The sequence below is a fragment of the Babylonia areolata genome, chromosome 28, assembly GCF_041734735.1.
Source record: "Babylonia areolata isolate BAREFJ2019XMU chromosome 28, ASM4173473v1, whole genome shotgun sequence".
Lineage (NCBI taxonomy): Eukaryota > Metazoa > Mollusca > Gastropoda > Neogastropoda > Buccinidae > Babylonia > Babylonia areolata.
The window spans coordinates 11,049,953-11,069,789 of NC_134903.1; the positions used below are offsets into that span (position 1 = coordinate 11,049,953).

General features: G+C 41.5%; 1 protein-coding gene across 3 annotated transcripts in view; it reads left to right on the top strand.

Moving 5' to 3' along the window:
• Positions 1–13,060, top strand: part of LOC143302081 (uncharacterized) — a 32,043-nt gene extending 18,983 nt beyond the window's left edge. For all 3 annotated transcript variants that reach the window (XM_076616593.1, XM_076616592.1, XM_076616595.1), the window contains exons 4-7: positions 194–397; positions 2,520–2,643; positions 5,885–6,009; positions 11,185–13,060. In XM_076616593.1, coding sequence (XP_076472708.1) covers positions 194–397; positions 2,520–2,643; positions 5,885–6,009; positions 11,185–11,510 — 779 coding nt within the window. In that variant the 3' untranslated portion in view covers positions 11,511–13,060. The remainder of the gene's footprint in view (positions 1–193; positions 398–2,519; positions 2,644–5,884; positions 6,010–11,184) is intronic.
• The last annotated feature ends 6,777 nt before the right edge of the window (positions 13,061–19,837 follow it).

Below are 19,837 nucleotides of genomic sequence, written 5' to 3' on the forward strand. Positions count from 1 at the left end.
CGGTTCAGTTTGGAATGCCAGCTGTGCCAAGCAAGAACAAACAAAATAAGAATAGTGTGTATGAGAATACTCGTACCTCGTCCTCAGGGTAAGTAACCATGGTATGAGTTATAACTCGTACCTGGAGTAGAATGAGTTAAAGGGTTGGCCAGTCAATCATTAAGACTCTCTACATGGGAATATGTCCATGCAGGTAACCACTCACACAACACGCAGTGTGAGCAGTGCCGGGAAGGGGAGCAGTTTGTCGATGCCAGCGACCCCAAGCTCCCCAGATGCCGGCGGTGTTCTGCTTGTCTTGACGACTCCGTCATTGTGGCCAACTGCAGCCTGAGCAGCGACACAGTATGCAGCAAGAACTTCACTGTCACTGTCTCCCCGACAGGGCCGGAGAATGGTACGTTTCATTACTGATGCTTCTGTAGCGCCTGTCTTTCAGTCGGAGACTCGAACTCTAAAAGCCTTTTTCAAACACTGAGTCATGTATTGTGATGTGTGCATACAGGTTGCCAGCCTGGAGAGAGTGAAATGACAGCTGCTCAATGATTTGTTTCCGTTGTACCCCCGAAAGCGGAGTATGGCTGCCTACATGGCGGGGTAAAAACGGTCATACACGTCACTCGTGTATATACGAGTGAACGTGGGAGTTGCAGCCCACGAACGCAGAAGAAGAAGAAGTTTCTGTTGTCATTCAGTCGAGCTTCCAATCACGTGTGCACATATTAGAGTGGATGTTCCTTCATAATTTTGACAGGGACAACACTTTTTGTTGTTGTGGGTTCTTTTTTTTGTGTGTGCTAAGTGCATGTTGCACAATTCTCTTTGTCGTCTCATCCACAAAGAATAGCTACCCAGACCTCCACTCAAGATGTCCAGTGGAGAAGTGGAGTAACAACCGCGGTCCATAAATGGGTCTCAGTCCTATGAACGGTCGCTTCCAAGTCGTGTGCATTACCGCTTGGCCATCCTTTCAGAGTGGTATGTTAACTGGATTCTGTCATTTTGAAATATTTTTTTTAAGTTTAAAATTGTTAAACAGTCTTTGCAGCCATGGAGGGGGTGTGGGGGAGGGGGTGGTGGGTGGGGTGGGGGCCAGTGAAGTTGTATCCACTGTATCTAGGGCTTGGCATTGGGAGGCAGGGCCCAATCCTGTCCTCTGGCCGTTTTTAACATTCCCTGACCAAAGTCAGGTACCCATTCACACACCTTCTTCTTTCCGTTACATGACCAACATCAACTTGCCGATGACTTTGTCGTGGTACATGCATGCTGGGTATTTTCGTGTTGCCATAACCCACCGAACACTGACATGGGTTACAGGATCTTTAACGTGCATATTTGATCTTCTGCGTGCGTATACACACGAAGGGGGTTCAGGCACTAGCAGGTCTGCACATCTGTTGACCTGGGAGATCGGAAAAATCTCCACCCTTTACCCACCAGGCGCCGTTACCGAGATTCGAATCTGGGACCCTCAGATTGAAAGTCCAACGCTTTAACCACTTGGCTATTGCGCCTGTCACCTGGTTGCGCACCTGGTGGAATGATATGGATATGGATGTACTTCTGTAGCGCCTATCCTCGGTCAGAGACCAAGCTCTAACTTTAAGTGCATGAGGAAAATCAGAGTACAGTGTCTTTCTCAAGGGCACAAAACTGTGAAGAAACGAGTCACAGAATCCAGATCACTGGTGAATACTGGATTAGTAGAAGTCCACTGCCGATCTGACACTGCTTCTATGCCTTTCATTTACGTTTTTATTTTATTTAATTTAATTTATTTATTTATTTATTTATTTATTTTTTAGAGAGCACAGACTCTCCAGAAAACTTTGATACATTATGCAGGTTTCAGACAGAGTAGTCATGCATGTCTTGAAAACTCGTGGGGAAAATGAGAGTACCTTTTTCAGGGCTGGAAAAGTCTGTGAAGAATATTTATAATTTAACCAACAGGATCTTGAAAAGTCATGGAATTTTGATGAAATCCCTTGACCAGTTCCATTCAACAAATACCTGAATACATAAAAAAAAACACCAAACCAACAACAAAAAAACAACCCCAAAACAAACAAGCATTTGAAAAACAAAATTGCAAAAAAGTGGTGAAAATTGAACATCGAAAAATTTTATGATTGAGTTTAGTTTTGTGTTTGGTTTGGAAAATTTTCATCCGTCTGGTCTGGAAAAGATCTGGCAAAAGTAATGGAACTGTTGTTTAGTCACAAGGTACAAGACGCAATAATTCTTTGTTAACCATAAAAGAGAAATTACTGACACATTTACTGATTAAAAAAAAAAAGCCTAACATATTAAAAAACAACAACAAAATAAACCAGTGTAAAAATGTAGGCATTTCACCCACAGAACAACAGAATATTTGATCATTCAGTGAAAACACAGACTTGTTAACAGGTACTTAACACAGTTTAAACTAGTGTACTTTTTAATTTTGAGTGATGGGTTTGTGTGTGTGTGTGTGTGTGTGTGTGTGTGTGTGTGTGTGTGTGTGTGTGCAGATTCTGATGGTTTGAATGGAGGAGCAATCACTGGCATCATCATTGGTGGTGTTCTGATAGTTGCTGCGGTGATTTTCGTCACCGTCTTTATCATAAGGCGACGGTCCAACAGCGACAGTGGGAGGTTAGTAACTTAGTTTCTTCAGTCTCCTCGTGAATTATTGTCTCAACCCTAAGTTTCTTCAGCTTCAGTCTCCTCGTGAATTATTGTCTCAACCCTTAGTTTCTTCAGCTTCAGTCTCCTGAATTATTGTCTCAACCCTTAGTTTCTTCAGCTTCAGTCTCCTGAATTATTGTCTCCACCCTTAGTTTCTTCAGCTTCAGTCTCCTGAATTATTGTCTCAGCCCTTAGTTTCTTCAGCTTCAGTCTCCTCCTGAATTATTGTCTCCACCCTTAGTTTCTTCAGCTTCAGTCTCCTGAATTATTGTCTCAGCCCTTAGTTTCTTCAGCTTCAGTCTCCTGAATTATTGTCTCTACCCTTAGTTTCTTCAGCTTCAGTCTCCTCCTGAATTATTGTCTCAACCCTTAGTTTCTTCAGCTTCAGTCTCCTGAATTATTGTCTCCACCCTTAGTTTCTTCAGCTTCAGTCTCCTGAATTATTGTCTGAACCCTTAGTTTCTTCAGCTTCAGTCTCCTGAATTATTGTCTCAGCCCTTAGTTTCTTCAGCTTCAGTCTCCTGAATTATTGTCTGAACCCTTAGTTTCTTCAGCTTCAGTCTCCTGAATTATTGTCTCAACCCTTAGTTTCTTCAGCTTCAGTCTCCTGAATTATTGTCTCAACCCTTAATTTTTCAAAGGCAGCCACTGGGGCACTGAATTCTCTCAGACGGAGAGAGCCAGTTGTATGCTTGATATGATATAGGGAGGAAGGTGGCAGAATGGTTAAGCCTCTGATCTGCCAGTTCAGTGTCTGTGACTGGAAAATTAAACTAAAAGCATCTAGTCATTCAGCTGTGATGAGAAACTATGGTCCCGTATGCAACATGCTTTTGGTGCGCTGGAAAAGATCCCATGGCAAGTGTTGTCCTGTGGCAAATTTATATTGAAGAACTTTACTTGGTTGGATATACACACATAGATACGCAATCACTCAAGGCCTGACTTGTATGTTGGGTTATGCTGCTGGCCAGGCATCTGCCCAGCAGGTGTGGTGTATCATGTATAGATTTGTCCGAACTATAGTGACACCTTGAAGACAAACCTCAAAGCCTGTGACATAGACATCGCTTCCTGGGAAACTGATGCCCTTGACCGCTCTCGCTGGAGGATGCTGTGCTGTAGTGGCATAAAGACGTTTGAAAACAAGAGAACACTGGCCATTAAGGAGAAGTGTGAGCGAAGGAAGCAGGGCTCAACTTCTGGAGATGTTTTCCCTTGCAACGCCTGTGGGAAGTGCTGCGCATCCAGAATCGGCCTCTTCTCCCATATGAGGACACACACCGACAGATAAGCCTGCCTGCCTACTCATCTGTCAGACCGACGGGAGACTCCATCATCAGTGACGCCTCCTTGAGAGATTGAAACTGATGGGACTGCAGTTTCATCCCGTGGGATATCTCGGCATTGGCAGTGAAATACCATTGTGTATCAACGGCAAGTGATCCCCAGACACCAGTCATTGTTTAGTGGTGTCCTCAATCAGAATCGGGAAAAGTTACAACCCAGATTCCCCAAAGCTGCCCATAGACATATGCAAGAAAAATTACATGTATGTGTTTATTTTTTTATATTATTACTTTTTAGTACAGAAAACCAGCCACCGTGCTGGAGTGTTGAAGAGTGATGATTGGGAGGATGTAGGTTTGTTCTCCATCACATGTGTCATTTTCTGGCCCATGGCTGGCTCCCACGTTGTTGAGGCATATATATATCATTGATAGTCAGTCCTGTCAGCAGAGGAGGCAACTGCTGTTCCGACTATTTGGGCTAGAATTTGATTATAGTGGAGAGTGTCTTGCCCAAGTTACATCCCCACTCTCTCGGCCAAGAGGGTTTTAGGACAGTTGGTGTTGGGATGATTCCCAAAGGCCAACCAGCCCACAAGGCTGCAGCAGTGCAATTTTGCCTCCTAGTTTGAGAGTCATAGTCCTTCACAAAAGACTAAACTGTAAATGATTTCCCATTGACTGGAGAAACCATTGATAATACAGCTGTCACTTTGCTGTTGGCCCAAATGTAAACTTATGTCAATTTGTGATATAAGCCGAGTGTTGGGCCATTGTGGGCTCAGATGGGAAGACTGGGACCACACAGTCAAGGGTTATCCACATCACAGGTGCGTCTCTTGCTGCGTTGCTCACACATCAGTATCAGTATCAGTATCAGTTGCTCAAGGAGGTGTCACTGCGTTCGGACAAATCCATATACGCTACACCACATCTGCCAAGCAGATGCCTGACCAGCAGCGTAACCCAACGCGCTTAGTCAGGCCTTGAGAAAACAACAACAACAACAACAAAAAACACAAACAAAAAAATTTAAATGAATAAATAAATAAATAAATAATAAAATAAAATAAATAAATAATAGATAAATACATAAAAAAGAACTGCTACTACTAATAATAATGATTATAAGGCACAAAAACTTGATGAAGTCAACTATAAGCGTTAAAAAAAAAGAAAGAAAAAAAAAAGAAAATAATAAATAAGATAAAAAAAAAAAAAAAAAAAAAAAAATCACACATCAGTCCTGACCAACTCTGCAGGTATCTGTATCTCTTAGCCTGGTTGATGTATTGTGAGAGTACAGCCTTGTCGAGTAGTCCCCAACCCAGATGGACCACCAGTAACAGCACAGGCGTCTCCACAGTCGTCATTCATCATCGCTGAAATACAAACTTTGCTTCGTCTAATGCACACAGGAGTCAAGAGTGTGTGGGGAAAGAATAATAAAAAACAAAAAAAAAACATTCTAAGACTGTACCAATTATGATATTTTAAAGAACATCTCATATTACAGTTTCAGTTTCAGTTTCAGTAGCTCAAGGAGGCGTCACTGCGTTCGGACAAATCCATATACGCTACACCACATCTGCCAAGCAGATGCCTGACCAGCAGTGTAGCCCAACACGCTTAGTCAGGCCTTGAGAAAAAAAAAGAAGAAAAAAAAGGTGAATAAATAATAAATAAACGTACATAAATAAGTAAATAAATACATAAATAGATAAATAAATAAATAATAATTATAATATGAAAAAAAAGGTACTACTACTACTACTACTAATAATACATAAATACATATTACAACTAATGGAAGAAACTCACAAGCAAAACCGTTGGAAAGATGTTCTTAGGTGGATAAATATCTCGTTTTTAACGGTTTATAAATCTGTGGTGGTGATGATCATGTGTTGAAATTTCAGATCTGGACTGGGGAATGGAGTGACAAGGGGAATGAGGAATGGAGGGACGAGGGGATCTACAGGGATAAACATGGATGCTGCTCAGCAGCTGCTCGGCCAGACCTGGACACTGCAGTTCATTGACAGTGAGTGCCACGCTGTTAACCCCTTCGCTGCTAGTACAGCTTCTCCACACACACACACACACACACACACACACACACACACATTCACACACACACTTTTCTACAAGTGTTGCATTTACAAAGTAATTTAGGCATACAATTCTGTATATCATTCTCTGATTTCAGTTTTGTGAGCATCATCTCCTCCTTCCCCTTCCCCCCACCTCACACACACACACACACACACACACACACACACACACACACACACACACACCCCACCACCACCAATACCACCACCACCACCACCACCGCCAACAACAACAACAACAAACCAATACAGTTTCAGTTTCAGTAGCTCAAGGAGGCGTCACTGCGTTCGGACAAATCCATATACGCTACACCACATCTACAAAGCAGATGCCTGACCAGGAAACCAATACACACTCGGGATCGAATACTATACACTGAAAGGGAAACCAACACACACGCTGACGTCAACAATGAGCCAGCCAGCGAGCCATGCCTCCTCGCACAGTGTCAGTCACACACAGTGACTGTCTCTCTCACACATGCACTGATCAGTGACTGATGAAGCTACTTACAATGCCTAACGCATTCAGAAACACACACAATGCAGTTATATTTATTGTTACAACAAAGAGAAACATATAATAAACTGACAAACCTCGTGAACACCCATCTGCATCTTGAATCAGCTTAGCTGCTTCTTCAGTATCGTTGTGCAGCCCCCCCCCCCCCCCCCCCCCCGCCCCCCCCACTTTTTTTTATTGTGGACATCGACATCATCTTCACACAGTTCTATCTCATTCGGTCCAAAATCTTCATCTCTACTGTTTGCATCTTGAAAGATTTCTTCCAATACTTGTTCAAGTGTTAGGGTTTGTTTCCGTGCAGCCATGGCTTTGCAAACACAACTTGAGCTTCGTAAAAACTTGCAAAACTTTTGCCATAAATTTCATAATCAGCTGAATAATTTTAGCTTAGGGTACTCAGGAAAGAAAGTGCTCTCAAGGGAGCTAATTTAATGGTTAGCAGCCTGTGTTTTCTGCAGTGCGAGGCCATATACTGAAAACAATGTATCATGATGTACGTCGCACATCAGCACAGCATTGGTGAGTGACAGTTCATGACGTATGCCGTACATCAACAACGCAGTCAAGAGGTTAACTGGCGGTTGGCGTTGGACAGGACCTGTGTGTGTAGACGCACGTGTATGTCGCATGTGTAACATGGTGCATGTTGGAGCGCAAGAGTTGTACACAGTCTCTTTTTCCTCACACTTGCGCATGCACAACACAACGCCAGAAAAAGACATGACTGCACCACATTACGCAACACCACAAGGCAAATACACCCCTCCCTCCCTAAAACATGTACACTCCCAGTCACACAGGTATTCACACATATACGCACAGCACCACAACACAAATGTGCATGCACATGTATACATTACCCATCACACACATGTACACGATACCACAACTCGTTGAGACCACACCACACCACACCACACCACACCACTCCACAAATACAACACTTCCCCTCCCTCCTTCTAAAAGATACACTCCCAGTGTCACACACACACACACACACACACACACACACACACACACACACACACACACACACACACACACCATTCCACACCATGCTACAGCAGTACACAGCACAGCACAGCATAGCACAGAGATTTGTTCACCTGTGCATGTGTGTCTGCATCTACGGGTATGTGAGCACTGAAAAGCAGTTGCGGGTGTTTGGCTGACCTGTGTGGATGATGTCATTGATTTACAGGTAAAGTGTGCCCTTACCTATGTGGATGATGTCATTAATTTACAGGTAAAGTGTGCCCTTACCTGTGTGGATGATGTCATTGATTTACAGGTAAAGTGTGTCCTTACCTGTGTGGATGATGTCATTGATTTACAGGTAAAGTGTGCCCTTACCTGTGTGAATGATGTCATTCATTTACAGGTAAAGTGTGCCCTTACCTGTGTGGATGATGTCATTGATTTACAGGTAAAGTGTGCCCTTACCTGTGTGGATGATGTCATTGATTTACAGGTAAAGTGCGCCCTTACCTGTGTGGATGATGTCATTGGTTTACAGGTAAAGTGTGCCCTTACCTGTGTGAATGATGTCATTAATTTACAGGTAAAGTGCGCCCTTACCTGTGTGGATGATGTCATTGATTTACAGGTAAAGTGTGACCTTACCTATGTGGATGATGTCATTCATTTACAGGTAAAGTGTGCCCTTACCTGTGTGGATGATGTCATTGATTTACAGGTAAAGTGTGCCCTTACCTATGTGGATGATGTCATTGATTTACAGGTAAAGTGCGCCCTTACCTATGTGGATGATGTCATTAATTTACAGGTAAAGTGTGCCCTTACCTATGTGGATGATGTCATTCATTTACAGGTAAAGTGCGCCCTTACCTATGTGGATGATGTCATTAATTTACAGGTAAAGTGTGCCCTTACCTGTGTGGATGATGTCATTGATTTACAGGTAAAGTGTGCCCTTACCTGTCTTACCTGTATGGATGATGTCATTGATTTACAGGTAAAGTGTGACCTTACCTGTGTGGATGATGTCATTGATTTACAGGTAAAGTGTGCCCTTACCTGTCTTACCTGTATGGATGATGTCATTGATTTACAGGTAAAGTGTGCCCTTACCTATGTGGATGATGTCATTGATTTACAGGTAAAGTGTGCCCTTACCTGTGTGAATGATGTCATTAATTTACAGGTAAAGTGCGCCCTTACCTATGTGGATGATGTCATTCATTTACAGGTAAAGTGTGCCCTTACCTGTGTGGATGATGTCATTGATTTACAGGTAAAGTGTGCCCTTACCTGTCTTACCTGTATGGATGATGTCATTGATTTACAGGTAAAGTGTGACCTTACCTGTGTGGATGATGTCATTGATTTACAGGTAAAGTGTGCCCTTACCTGTGTGGATGATGTCATTGATTTACAGGTAAAGTGTGCCCTTACCTGTGTGGATGATGTCATTGATTTACAGGTAAAGTGTGCCCTTACCTGTGTGGATGATGTCATTGATTTACAGGTAAAGTGTGCCCTTACCTGTGTGGATGATGTCATTAATTTACAGGTAAAGTGTGTCCTTACCTGTGTGGATGATGTCATTGATTTACAGGTAAAGTGTGCCCTTACCTGTGTGGATGATGTCATTAATTTACAGGTAAAGTGTGTCCTTACCTGTGTGGATGATGTCATTGATTTACAGGTAAAGTGCGCCCTTACCTATGTGGATGATGTCATTCATTTACAGGTAAAGTGTGCCCTTACCTGTGTGGATGATGTCATTGATTTACAGGTAAAGTGTGCCCTTACCTGTGTGGATGATGTCATTGATTTACAGGTAAAGTGTGCCCTTACCTGTGTGGATGATGTCATTGATTTACAGGTAAAGTGTGCCCTTACCTGTGTGGATGATGTCATTGATTTACAGGTAAAGTGTGCCCTTACCTGTGTGGATGATGTCATTGGTTTACAGGTAAAGTGTGCCCTTATCTGTGTGGATGATGTCATTGATTTACAGGTAAAGTGTGCCCTTACCTGTGTGGATGATGTCATTGATTTACAGGTAAAGTGTGCCCTTACCTGTGTGGATGATGTCATTGATTTACAGGTAAAGTGTGCCCTTACCTGTGTGGATGATGTCATTGATTTACAGGTAAAGTGTGCCCTTACCTGTGTGGATGATGTCATTGATTTACAGGTAAAGTGCGCCCTTACCTGTGTGGATGATGTCATTGATTTACAGGTAAAGTGTGCCCTTACCTGTGTGGATGATGTCATTGATTTACAGGTAAAGTGCGCCCTTACCTGTGTGGATGATGTCATTGATTTACAGGTAAAGTGTGCCCTTACCTGTGTGGATGATGTCATTGAATTACAGGTAAAGTGCACCCTTACCTGTGTGGATGATGTCATTCATTTACAGGTAAAGTGTGTCCTTATCTGTGTGGATAATGTCATTGATTTACAGGTAAAGTGTGTCCTTACCTGTGTGGATGATGTCATTGATTTACAGGTAAAGTGCGCCCTTACCTGTGTGGATGATGTCATTGATTTACAGGTAAAGTGTGCCCTTACCTGTGTGGATGATGTCATTGATTTACAGGTAAAGTGTGTCCTTACCTGTGTGGATGATGTCATTGATTTACAGGTAAAGTGCGCCCTTACCTGTGTGGATGATGTCATTGGTTTACAGGTAAAGTGTGCCCTTACCTGTGTGGATGATGTCATTGATTTACAGGTAAAGTGTGCCCTTACCTGTGTGGATGATGTCATTGATTTACAGGTAAAGTGTGCCCTTACCTGTGTGGATGATGTCATTGATTTACAGGTAAAGTGTGCCCTTATCTGTGTGGATGATGTCATTGGTTTACAGGTAAAGTGTGCCCTTACCTGTGTGGATGATGTCATTGGTTTACAGGTAAAGTGTGCCCTTATCTGTGTGGATGATGTCATTGATTTACAGGTAAAGTGTGCCCTTACCTGTGTGGATGATGTCATTGATTTACAGGTAAAGTGTGCCCTTACCTGTGTGGATGATGTCATTGGTTTACAGGTAAAGTGTGCCCTTACCTGTGTGGATGATGTCATTGGTTTACAGGTAAAGTGCGCCCTTATCTGTGTGGATGATGTCATTGATTTACAGGTAAAGTGTGCCCTTACCTGTGTGGATGATGTCATTGATTTACAGGTAAAGTGTGCCCTTACCTGTGTGGATGATGTCATTAATTTACAGGTAAAGTGTGCCCTTACCTGTGTGGATGATGTCATTGATTTACAGGTAAAGTGTGCCCTTACCTGTGTGGATGATGTCATTGGTTTACAGGTAAAGTGTGCCCTTACCTGTGTGGATGATGTCATTGATTTACAGGTAAAGTGCGCCCTTACCTGTGTGGATGATGTCATTACAGTTTGAATGCCCTAGTTGTGTGGATGATGTCATTACAGGTAAAGCGTGTGTCCTCGCCTGTGTGGATGAAGTCATTAATGTACAGGTAAAGTGCGCCCTTACCCTGGATGATGTCATTACAGTTAGAGCGTCCTTACTTGTGTGGATGATGCCATTACAAGTAAAGCATGTGTCCTCACCTCTGTGGACGATGTCATTAATTTACAGGTCAAGTTTGCTTTTACCTGAGCAACCACCTGGGCGAGGAGTGGAAGCGGTTCATCCTGCAGCTGCCTGGGTGGCCCGAGCCGGGCTTCGCCTCCACAGTCATCGAGCACAAGGTGGAGGAGGAGGCAACTGTGCCCAACAGGATCATGGGATGCCTGAAGGAGTGGATGCGTCGGGTTGACCCGGCGCAGGTCACCAAGGAGAGCATCGTGGGGACGCTGACGACCCTGGAGAAAGGGGAGGTGGTGGAGGCGCTGGAGACTCTGGCGTCACAGTACGACGCCTCGGGTTCTCCTTCCGCTGCTGCAGAGAACGGCCACGCTTAGTCCATGGACTTTTTGTACAGTGTGGTATGTAAAACGGCATGTCGAATTTGGATTGTGAAGGATCATGCGCTGCATGAAAATGATTCATTCATTTCTTTTATCTTTTACCAAACTTTTTTATTTAAATTTTTTTCTGTATTGGGGGGTAGGGGTGGGGGGGGATACTTGCTTCAATATTTTGATATATGTAAAAAAAAAAAAATATAAAAAAAAGGGAAAAAAAGCGTTAAACAACATTCTTATTCTTTTATACATCATGCTTTAAATTTTGGAACAGTATTTGTTTTTATAACTATTGATATTTCACACACAAAAAAATCCAAATAAACAAAGAAATAAATGCACAAATGCTTTCCTGAACATATTTGTTTTTATGCATATCTATTATTTTAGAGTAATGTTATTAATCTCTTTTTTTTCATTTTCTTTTTTTTTTAACGAATCAGATGACTTGCTGTTAATTGAACAATCAAATTATCAAATCAAATATCCTGTTAATTAAGATGAAAACCAGACTATCTTGATTATTTTTTGTCACAAGTTTAAAGACAGCGAAAACATTTTTGTTTGAAGAATTGTTTTGCAGAAAAATACTCACAAAATGTGATGGTGGAAAAATAACAACAACAACAACAACAAAAAAAAGAAAAAGAAAAAAAAAAAAGAACGAAACAAAATACTTTGACAAGGATATTTTCTGTTTTGTTCTTTTCCAGTAGTGGTTTTTATTTATTTGTTTTATATTATTTATTTTTCAAAAGACTTTTTGGTGGTTGTTTCTTTTCCTCATGAAATGAAAGTTTTCCCAGTTTAATTATTGATGGTTTGTTGACACTCATTGTGTATTTCATGCAGTAAATCTGTGTGAATATTATCTTTGAAATTCATTCAGATATTATCTTTGTGGTTGAAATTCAGGCACAGCTGCTGTACATATAACTGCTGTACATATAACTGCTATAAAACTTTAAATCATGAGACAGGATTGTTGTAGCTTTACCACCATTTTCTGGTGCTCAGAAAAAAAAGAAAAAAAAGAATAAGATAAGTGATAGTTGATTATGAATTGATTGATCTTCATGTGTTGTGGAACTGGAAAACAAAACATTGGACCAAAGAGCTTTCAGCCTGTTGTGATAAATAGATTGTGCTCACACACAAAAGTAACCGTAGCGGTGACACATTTTTGCAAACATGATGTAACGTACATATTGGACAGACCATATCAGTTAGTTAGAGTTCGTATAGGTGCAGCCTGAATGGTGCTTCTGTGTATACATAGATCAGGCATACACCTTCTGTGTGGTGTCATCTCTCCCCCCTCCCCCCCCCTCCCCATATCCCCCCCCCCCAACACCCCCCCTTTCCAAGTTTGGTGTTGTGGCTTAAAGTTAAGTCAGTACAAAAAAATGAAATACAGACATCACGCAAAGTTACGAACCGCTCTGCTAAAGCAGGTGTGTGCAAATACAGATGTCACAAAAAGTTATGGACTGCTCTGTTAAAGCAGCTGTGTGCAAATACAGATGTGACAGAAAATTAAGAACCCCTTCATATATATAAGGAAATGAATTTAAACTATGCAGGCTGTATAACTATGGTTCACCTCTTGCCTCATGTTGAATATGAGTACACACAGCTGTTTTAGGTGCACATGCACCGTTAACAGCATGAAAAATGGATATTTCGGCCAGAAGTGTACATTTTGTGTTATTCATTAGTTTATATATATATATATATATATATATATATATATATAGCTGTAGTATTTCATTGTTAAAACAAAAAGAAGAAAGAAAAAAAAGAAGGTGCGCATGCAAGAAAGCACCGCTGGTTATAAGTGATGCTCTTTACACTAGTGCCCTGCATACACTTTTGTTGTTTTTTTTTTGTTTTTTTTTTTTTTTTTTATAAAAAGCCTGCAGATTGGCAAGATTTTCTTTTGGACTGCTTCAGCCATTCAGGATCCTTCTTTTGAAAACTGAGTATGGGTGCTTAGTAAATGGTGGGGTAGAGGTAGTTCCCAGCGTTTTAAGAATGGATGCTTTGGCCAGAAGTGAACGGTGTTATTCACTGGTTTAGAAACGAAAGCTGTAGTATTTCATTGTTAAAACAAAAAGAAAAGAAGAAGAAGAAAAAAAAGAAAAAGAAAAGTGCACATGCAAGAAAGCATCGCTGGTTGTGAGTGATGCTCTTTACGCTAGTGGTCTGCATACACTAGCTGTCTGCCAGAAAATTCAGCATCATTTTACCACGATGCCCCAGGAAGAAAACTGCAAGTTCCTGAAGTACTCTTCAACTTTTTGTGAACTCTGTAGAAATTGTGGCACATGTATGTATGTTTAAGTAGGGGTGCAAGTGTTCTTGGTTGATCCAGATTTCCAGGTTTTGGAGAAAGCAGATTAGCAAGATTTTCTTTTGAACTGCTTCAGCTGTTCAGGATCCTTCTTTTGAAAACTGAGTATGGGTGCCGAGTAAATGGTGGGGTAGAAGTAGTTCCCAGCCTTGTTTGTAGTTGTAGTAGAAGTAGTTGATTAATGAATGGGTTAGCTTCAGTTTCTAGGAAGCTTCAAAGCATGAGGGCTGATCTGTTCACCATATGTTTGCTACACCGTATCTGCTTTAACCTCTTGACTGCCAAGCCCAAAAACATTAATGGGCATAGTGACGCCACTTATGACATCACTGAAGCAAGGAAAATAACTGTGGAAGGCTGAAAATTTACACATAAGAGTGCTATGTATGTAGACCATTAAATTTTTCTCAGTTTGGGGGCTGACTGTTTTAGATATTGTTATGACTTGAAACATCACTTTCAGATGGGTGCAAGAGCCGAGTGGTTAAAGCGTTGCACTTTCAGTCTGAGGGTCCCGGGTTCGAATCTTGGTAACGGCGCCTGGTGGGTAAAGGGTGGAGATTTTTATGATCTCCCAGATAAAAATATGTGCAGACCTGCTAGTGCCTGAACCCCCTACGTGTCTATATGCAAGCAGAAGATCAAATGCGTATATTAAAGATCCTGTAATCCATGTCAGAGTTTGGTGGGTTATGGAAACAAGAACATACCCAGCATGCACGCCCCCGAAAGCGGAGTATGGCTGCATGCATGGCAGGGTAAAAATGGTCATACACGTAAAAGCCCACTCATGTGCATACAAGTGAACGTGGGAGTTGGAGCCCACGAACGCAGAAGAAGAAGAAGAAGAAGAAGAAGAAACATCACTTTCTACTGTTTGTTTTTTTTCCTGGCAGTCAATGGGTTAACCAAAAAAAAAAAAAAAAAAAAAAAGAAGTGGTAATAACAGTAGATATAGAAAAAGTTGTACAGTAAATTCCTGTCTATTGTGATAAGATGCAAAGGAAACATGAAAGAAAGAAAAAAAAAAGAAAAAAAAAAGAAGAAAAGCTGATATGGTTTACAGACTATAGAAAACTGTGCTTTATAGTCTGTAGTCGGTTAACATGTTTCTTATATTTTTGTTTTTGTTTCGGTTTCTACTTTGTTTTTTTTTCCCCTTGTTTGATAATATATATCATTCCTGCTTGGCATCTGTTGATATTGATGGAAAAGCTCCACATGAACTTAAAGTTGGCACTATTGGAGTGTTTGAAATGTTTTCTGACTTTTGTCCACGTTTCTTTGTTGTTTAACTCTTTGCTGATTTTTGTTAAGCTGAAGCGGAAAAACAGTTGTTTTATTTGGTGCCAGATTCGTGTGTGCGTACGTGCATGCGTAGCCTGAGAGAGAGAGAGGGGGGAGAGTTTGAATTTTATAGCCTCAGTGAAATTATATGTGTATATTATGCACATTTGACGCTTATTTGTTTGCCTACATGTGTATATATCCATGTATATATTTTGATGTCCAGGAATATGTTCGCTGTGCTGTTTCCCTCCCCCTGCCTTTTTTCTTTTTTTGTTTTTGTTTTTTTTGTTTGTTGTTGTTGGATGTTGTTGATCCTGGGGGGACTTTTAGTCCCAACACGCGCAGGGTATGTGAGGACTGAATTTGTTGAATTTGGTTTTGTGTCGATTCATTGTCATCAGGGTTCCAGGCCCCGTTTCAGCATGATATTGTGTCCTTGGGGAAAGGCACTTAATTTTTTATTTTCTTCACACACCCCAGGTGTGAATGGGTACCTGACGTTGGTTGGGAAAGGTTGAAATGTCGAAAGGAGAGGATTGTGGCCTTGCCTTCCTATGCTGAGCCCTGGAGCCAGTTGCATTGCTTGGTTCTAACTTTTTGACAGTTACACGTGACTAAATGCCTACGTTGACTGAACTACGCCATTGGTCAGTTCCAAACTACACACAGTTAGTAGCGGGTTACGACTATACCAGGCTCTAACGTCTGAGCAATGCAACTAGCTCCTGGACACAAAAGTGGTTACAAATGCACTGCCTGAGTGGCCGTGAAAAGGCGATGCGACTTTAAACTTTTTAACTGGAAGCGTTGATGACTGGATAAGCAGAGTCGTTGCATGGTGTTTGTTTTCTGTTTTGGTTTGATTAATCAGTGCAGTAAATTCTTTTTTTTTTTCTTTTTTTTTTTTACCCCTTTTTTTTTGTGTGTGTGTGTCCATTCACTGGTTTGTTTTGCTTATATGGATTTTTCACTTAACAATGGATGAGGGTTTGTGTGTGTGTGTGTGTGTGGGCGTAAAATTGAATTATGTGATAAAAAGAAAGAAATGTGTGTACATATTATTTGAATCAACTATATGACTGGCTATCTTGTAGAATGTTTGATGTCATGTTGTGAAATTGTGTGTGTGTGTGTGTGTGTGTGTGTGTGTGTGTGTGTATTAATTGCTTCCTTTGGATGTGAAATGGTAGATACCCCTGCGTTGTGAATGGCTTTGACCAAAGAGGACTTTCAGTGATAATTGTCTGATTCTGAATTTGGTTGTGTATAAGTTTATGCTTTTTTTTCTGGCTGGTAGGATTGAACTTTGTGTGTGTGGTTACATATGCTTGTAGATTTACATGCTGTATTTTATAGCCCACTGTGCGTATGTGCATCAAACATGCAAGCATATGTAGGTGTGTGTGTGTGTGTATGTGTGTGTGTGTGTGTGTATGTGTGTGTGTGTGTGTGCAAGCACTTGTGTTCTTGCTCATGTATTTAGACCAGTAGATTTGCATGTTGTTTAGTTAAAAAGATTATGAACAGCATACCTGTACATCTGCATGTACTTCGGTGAAAAAAAAAGATTTATGAAATAACGTACATTTAGAATTGCATGTAGTTAAGTGAACATTTTTATATATATAAAATATGATACAGTGGTGTGCGAAATGTAGAATATTGTGTAAAGTAGTTGATTTAAAAAGGAAAAAAATTCATTTTCAAAAAATGACTTTCTTTAAGTTGCTGTCAGTGTTGTGCAGTCTTTCCCATGAATGATCCTCTTGTTAACATCATGTGTCTTCTTTCTCACTGTTGTTGATTCATCAACTGTTCTTCAACCAATGGTTCTGCTTTGTCGTGTCATTGTTTTGCGTTGACCTGTTGATCACCGTAACATGTTCTAAGATTTTACCCCTGTTTGTTTTTGATTTTTTTTTATTTGTTATATAATTATTTCTTCCAGAAATATGGCACTTCTTATTGTGCAGCTCGCACTTGGCACACTAAAAGAGAACCCATGGCAATGAGTGTCTTTTTTTTCTCTGGCAAAAGTCTGTAGAAGAAATCCACTCTGATAAATACACACAAATATATATACATTCACTCAAGGCCTGACAAAGCATGTTGGGATACGCTGCTTGTCAGGCATCTGCCTAGCAGATGTGGTGTGGCGTATACGGATTGGTCCAAACGCAGTGACGCCTCCTTGAGAAACTGAAATTGAAACTGTTACAAAGGGCGCCCTTGAATTATTCCAGAGTGAGTCTTGATGTCTTGAGATGCTGTGGCAGAATCGGTAAGTATCAGTATCAGTATCAGTAGCTCAAGGAGGCGTCACTGTGTTCGGTCAGATCCATATACGCTACACAGCAGCGTAACCCAATGTGCTTAGTCAGAAGTTCTGATCCAGTGTTTACCAGTGGTAATAAAATAATAATAATAATGGTATTTATATAGCGCTGAATCTTGCGCAGAGACAAATCAAAGCGCTTTCACACCAGTCATTCACATGCATGCATAACTCTAAAACTGTAGAAACTGAAGACAAGGAAGAGGCAGGCAAAGGAGGCTATTTTGGGAAGAGGTGGGTTTTAAGGCCAGACTTGAAAGAGCTGAGTGTGGAGACTTGACGAAGCGAAAGAGGAAGTTCATTCCAATTGCAAGGTTCAGAGACAGAGAAAGAACGGCAGCCAACAGTCGAGTGTTTGAATCTGGGTATGCATAAACGGAGTGGATCCGAAGCCGATTGTAGTGAGTGAGATGGAGTGTAGAGGTGAAGGCAGCCGCAGAGATAGGAAGGGGCAGTTTTGTGAATACATCTATAACAGAGTGCTGATCTTGTACTTTATTCGGTGTAAGACAGGGAGCCAGTGGAGATGTTGCAAAAGAGGAGTGATGTGCTCAGATCTTTTCTTTCTGAGGACGAGTCAGGCAGCAGATTTTTGTGGTCAGGGTTGATGTGACGCCTCGTTTCGGTGTAGTGTTGTGACCTTTGGGAAAGGTGCTTTACGCTGATTTTCTTCACTCCGCACCTGACTTTGGTTGGGGAAGGGTTAAAACAGTGGACGGAGAGGACTGGGCCCCACCTTCCTATATGCTGAGCCGTAGACACAGTGGGTTTGAGTTCACTGCCCTGATGGCTATTAAAGGCCTTTAACATTTAAACTTTAAGGCTGATGTGAAAGTGGATGGATGAAAATCTGAACAGTGTTATATAAGATTTTATTGTTAAGCCATGCCGTTAGCCCTATGACTGCTGGTTGTTTGCAGCATTGTGTGGTTGTGCATTGTGTTTAACCCTTTGAATGCTGGTGGTGTGTTTATCATGTGTGGTTGTGCATTGTGTTTAAACATTTGAATGCTGGTTGTTTGCAACATTGTGTGGTTGTGCATTGTGTTTAACCCCTTGAATGCTGGTTTGCATCACGCATGGTTGTGCATTGTTTTTGTTTGAACCTTTTGAAAGCAGGTAGGTGATGGTTTAACGTTTTTGTAACTGAAGAAACTTGAGGTTATGTATGCGACAACTTAACTCTCTCCATACGAACGGCGAAAGAGACGACGTTAACAGCGTTTCATCCCAATTACCATCATCAAAATATTGCAAGCGGAACGCTCTTATACTGAAGAGGTGAATGTTGACAAAGAATACCACAGTTCTGACGCATGGAAGCTAATGGTTGGGTCATTCAGACACCCACTGGACATCCGAGGGGTCTGTGTAGAGGAGAAGAGAAGACTGGCCGTACTGAGTGAGTTAAGCCGCTTTGTTAATTCTTTTTGCTGCCTTGTCTGAAGCCCAGGTCAGTTTGTTCAGTTCGCTTGAAGTGATCCTGGGTATGGTGAAAGGGCTTCAACAGCATTTTCCGTCTTTCTTGCCGAATGCCAAATGGCACATCGCCACTTTTTCCGAGAAATGTTTCTAAAGTGCACAGTGTGTGTGTGTGCGTGCGTGCGTGCGCGCGCGCGTGTGTGTGTGTGTGTGTTAGCTTTAGATCTGCCCGTCGATCTGATTGCTGTGAAATTCATTCATCAGTGAAGTGGTTACAGGCTTCTGTTTGTTGAAAGGCTGCAGAACTTTTTAACTGCACTCGCTTCACCATGGTATAATCTCTGTTTTTTACTGCGTAAATTTGTCGCTTTTTCCGTGGAAACGCATTGCTTCGCCATTTTCTTTTTCTTTATTTATTAACTCCTTCACCACCAAGTGTCTGTGTGAAAAACACTCCCCAGTGCCAGATATTTTAGAAATGATGCTCTCAGTCACGGGCTTCAGTTCACGTTAGAACAACACATTGGACTTGTTCACTTCAATCTGGGTCAAGGGGGCACAGGTTAGTCATTGTTCTATTGGTGGGAAACTGGCTGCAACTGTCAGGCTTTGTTACAGTGTGAAAAATGGTCTTATCAACATGACCCCTTGATGTCGGCAAAAGCTGCATATGACGGTGCACTGTCTAGTCAGCTGAAGTCGCCTATGGTGGTGAAAGAGTTAACTTGCCCATGCAGATTGTAGCTTTTCTGGTTTGCAGTGCAAAGTTTGTCTTTTACTGGTTTGCTGTGCAAAGTCTGTCTTTACTCTGTAACCTTGTTGCTTTGCCACGGAAACATATTGCTTTGCCAAGCTCTTTCTTTGTGTTTGTTAATTTGCCTGTGGGCGCCGGTGCACTTAATGTTAACTTGCCTATTGGTATAG